The following is a 4,136-nucleotide window of genomic DNA, read 5'->3' on the forward strand; positions in this document are numbered from 1 at the left end:
AGAGTTACAGCATAATAGACCATTTTATGATACACTTTTAAAAGACGAGATGGTTAAAGAATGATATTGCATATTATCAGTCCATGTGAATCAATGAAACATATGTAACTAGACCTATCTGAGGTCTGCATGAATCACATGACAATCAAGCATTTTGGACTTCTCAGCAGAACTCTGCTCAGTTGACAACTTCACTTCCATTACAAAATGGCTTTCGTTCCTAAAACAATTATTTCCTTTGAAAGACTTATGTCACATGACTAGTCAAGTATAAAATATGTTATGTGTGTGTTGCTATTATTTTGTCATTTTCTTCACACCGGGCACAAGGATTGTACAGGATTCATGCTGCAAAATAAACTTTGCCCATTCTACACACACTTTGAAAAAGTTATACAGAACAGTCATCCACGCCTAGAACAGTTATCTTTCTGTGAGACACAGTCAAGAGTAAACAGTTATTGAGCAATTAATAATAATAATAATGGATTTTATTTATAACGCACTACATTTGTAAGAATCTCAACGTGCTACAGCAAATATAAATAAAAACAGAAGGAACATCACACCATTAAAAACATCTAAGAAAACAGGAACACATTTAAAACACAAGGGCAAGGCTATAAAATTTGCTTTGTTAAAAAGGAAAGTCTTTAGTCCTCTCTTGAAAGAGTCAACCTTCTGTGGTGCTCTCAGGTGGGCGGGGAGAGCGTTCCACAGTTTTGGGGTGACCGAGCAGAAGGCCCGGTCACCCATGGTGCGCAGGTTAGTCTTGATGGGTTTAAGGAGGTTCGTGTTTGAGAAGCGGAGGGAGCGAGTTGAGGATTAAGGTTGACAAGTTCCTTGAGGTAGGGGGGAGAGTTGCTGTGGATGCACTGATGGGTTAGCAGGGAAATCTTGTATTCAGTCCGAAATGAGACAGGGAGCCATGCAGTCAAGTGAGTGGAGGATGGGTGTGATGATGTGCTCGTATTTACTCACTCTCATCAGGATCCTAGCAGCGCTGTTCTGGATGTATTGAATTAAGCCCATAGATGGCACTATAGAACTTCCTCCCTCGCACCCTACTTGAGTCATATGTGGCACAATAGAAAATATTGTTTTGATGGTTTAGAAAAGTAATAATTACGTGTGGGTGGTGTGTCTGTGCATGTATGTGTAGAAAATCAAGGAACTGGGAACAGCCTGAGATCCATTAATTTGCAGTGAATCTACAGTAGCTCCCAGCCTACTGTGTAAGTAATCTGACTCATAAGAGAGTGTTGACTGAGATAGATAGAGAGAGAGAGAGAGAGAGAGAGAGAGAGAGAGAGAGAGAGAGAGAGAGAGAGAGAGAGGGGGGGGGGGGGGGGGGGGGGAGTGACAGACAGGCAGTGACAGGCAGACACACAGACACACACACACAGACACACACACACACACACACACACACACACACACACACACACACACAAGAATGTTATGGCTGCTACGGTACCAGAGAAAAAAACCAGGCTGCAGTGTCAACTTTCACTATAGTTGTTTGTGATGTCATGAGGTGTACTTTGAACTGCTCTGTGTTTGGCTGGGACAGGCCTGCCGTGGGATGGGTGGGGTAGTCTAAGGTGTGTTTGGACAGAGAGGGTGAACGCTCCCATTGTGTAACGTGCCCAGACAGAGGTACTGGCTTGTTTGGAATTCTATGCTTGTTACCTTCAACTTTTACAGAAGCCATATACATAACGGATTTACCCACTTTGCTTTGAGAGACTCATTTGGATCATTCATAGAGACAAGATGGAGGCAACATGCGACATAGATACCACAAAGATTCTTGAGAAGGGTCCCGAATACCTTCGAAAACAACTGGAACTTGAAGCTGAGATAAAGGCAGGCATGAGCGCCGTGGAGAGACTTGCTGCTAGCAAACTAAAATATGTGAAGAGTCAACAGGTGGCCAACTCAATACAAGAGTCAGTAATTAGTATTGGATCAGCCTCTGTGAGTAGTCACGGGTCCTCTAACCGTAGTGGCAAGATTGTCACAAAGAGGAATTTGCCTGTGGCTACAGGTAATGAGCACAGCTGCTCCTCAGGACAGGACAACACTGTGCGTCGGTCCAGCTCCAAAAAACGACCAGACTCAATTCTACTTTACCGACAGAAGTGTGAATTGCTGAAAAGGTCACCAAATGAGAGATGTAAGCAAAATGCAACACGTAGGTTACTGCTCGGCACTGTGAATAAGAAAATGCCATTACTTGTAGTAACGGATACAGAATGTAAGCCTTGCGATAAAATGTCAAATGCCAGTGGTTCTCAATCTGAGATGGTTTTAACACAAAATACACAGCAAAGTGAAGCTACTGAACAAGAGAAGACACAGAATAGTAACCAAGTTTCTCTTGGTGTTAAAAATAAGCCTGCTAATAAATTAGTTGCTGAGGTAAAGAGGAGGAATTGCAAAGGAGTCAGCCGTTCTCATTCTGACATCAGCTCAAGATACTCAAAAAACTTTGCAGACTTTGATGCTTTCTTCAAGTACTGCGGGCTGGATGGCGAGGTCATTGAGTCAATGGGAAGAGATACCTTTTCAGCACACTCAGATGACAGAGTCTATGTAAGGAGTGTCAGTGTCTCCCAATCAGATGATGGTTTCTCAAGGAATAGTGGTGACAGTGATGGCCTACTGGAAGAGGAGTTGCATGAAAATATTCGCCAGGAGACCTCAGTCATTGAGCGCAATGCAAGGATTATCAAATGGCTATATAGCTGCAAAAATGCTAAAGAGACTGGGAAAAAGTTACGGGATCTTGATTAAGACAACACACCAACGAGGAGGTGGATGCGAAGACCTGGTTACCACACTGCTCCGTGGGCACCTACAAGTTCCTGGGACAGAGCTGGACTGACAACACAAGAGTCAGAGACCCTTCACTCAGTTGACTGGAAGGGACAAGGGACTGGCTCTTCTTCCTGTGGTTCAAATTGATCAAGCTGGTCAGGGAGGCTACCTCCGTAGTTGGACTTACTGTAGCTGGACGCTATTCTGGAGAACCCTCCACCCCCTCTATAAGGAACTAGTGGGGATGAGGAGCATATTCAGCCACAGACTCATCTTGCCTCTGGAGCCCTTGCACATGGGACATTATTAATACTGTACTTCTGAAGCCTGTTATTGACTGTTGATAGTCTGTATACTGTATATCCAACCATCATTGGCAATAAATGTATTTATATATTCATTGGTGATAGCATGTACATTTTATATTTATTGATAAACTGTACATAAATTAATCCATTCAATAATTCAGAGACCCAGTTCAGATGTCATGTATCAGAACTTAAGTCTAATTTTATTTTACTGTAGTTGGCCTTTCCTGTTACTGTTTCCTCTTACTACTGTTGCTACTATGACACCTGAATTTCCTCCAGGGATCAATAGAGGTTTATCTTATCATATCTTATCTGGGGTGCACAACCTAACAAATCACCACTCAATTTGTCAATTTTCTTTTATGTGCTTTTACCGAAGTGAAATTATAGATTTCATGAATTAAATCCTGATCCTATTCAAACTTTATTATTAACCCATTCTACGGGCTGATTCTACAAATGCCTTCTAGATCAATAGATTTTTCAAAGATAGCAGATGTACCGTACAAGCTCAGCACGGCTGACACGCTGTGAGCTTGTATATCTGCTATTTTTAATGCAAAAATCCAAAATGACACAGATGCTTTCCCACATGGTCCATCCAAATCTAAAATAAAATAAATAATACATTTGTATACAGGCTTATACACACCAATGGTTCCACTTCCACAGTTTAGAAAAAAACCTGACTCACCTAAATAAAGGTGTGTCACATTTGTACATGAGGTTCTGCAGCACAGCAGAGCAGGTTCTCATTTTATCATAATAGTGTTTTTCTACTGGACAATAATTAAACGGGTCGGGTAAAATCACTAATCTGTGCAACAATATTAATAACGGAGTCCAATAGACAAAGCCATGTAATCTGCAATCATTAGAAACCTGAATAGAAGTTCAGGTGACTCAAGGACAATCTGACAGAGGAATGTGAGGTAATTTGAGCTTGCTTATGGGTTTCGCTTCAATGCCCACTTGAAACGGAATCTCTGCTTCTTTTTCCTT

General features: G+C 41.8%; 1 protein-coding gene across 1 annotated transcript; it reads left to right on the plus strand.

The window, feature by feature from the left end:
• The first annotated feature begins 1,654 nt into the window (after window positions 1-1,654).
• Window positions 1,655-3,307, plus strand: fam110c (family with sequence similarity 110 member C). Its single transcript, XM_080790615.1, has one exon. The coding sequence runs from the start codon at window positions 1,777-1,779 to the stop codon at window positions 2,797-2,799; it is 1,023 nt and encodes a 340-aa protein (XP_080646741.1). The 5' UTR covers window positions 1,655-1,776; the 3' UTR covers window positions 2,800-3,307.
• The last annotated feature ends 829 nt before the right edge of the window (window positions 3,308-4,136 follow it).

This window comes from Protomyctophum bolini (genome assembly GCF_963924005.1).
Source record: "Protomyctophum bolini genome assembly, chromosome: 19".
Classification (NCBI taxonomy): Eukaryota; Metazoa; Chordata; class Actinopteri; order Myctophiformes; family Myctophidae; genus Protomyctophum; species Protomyctophum bolini.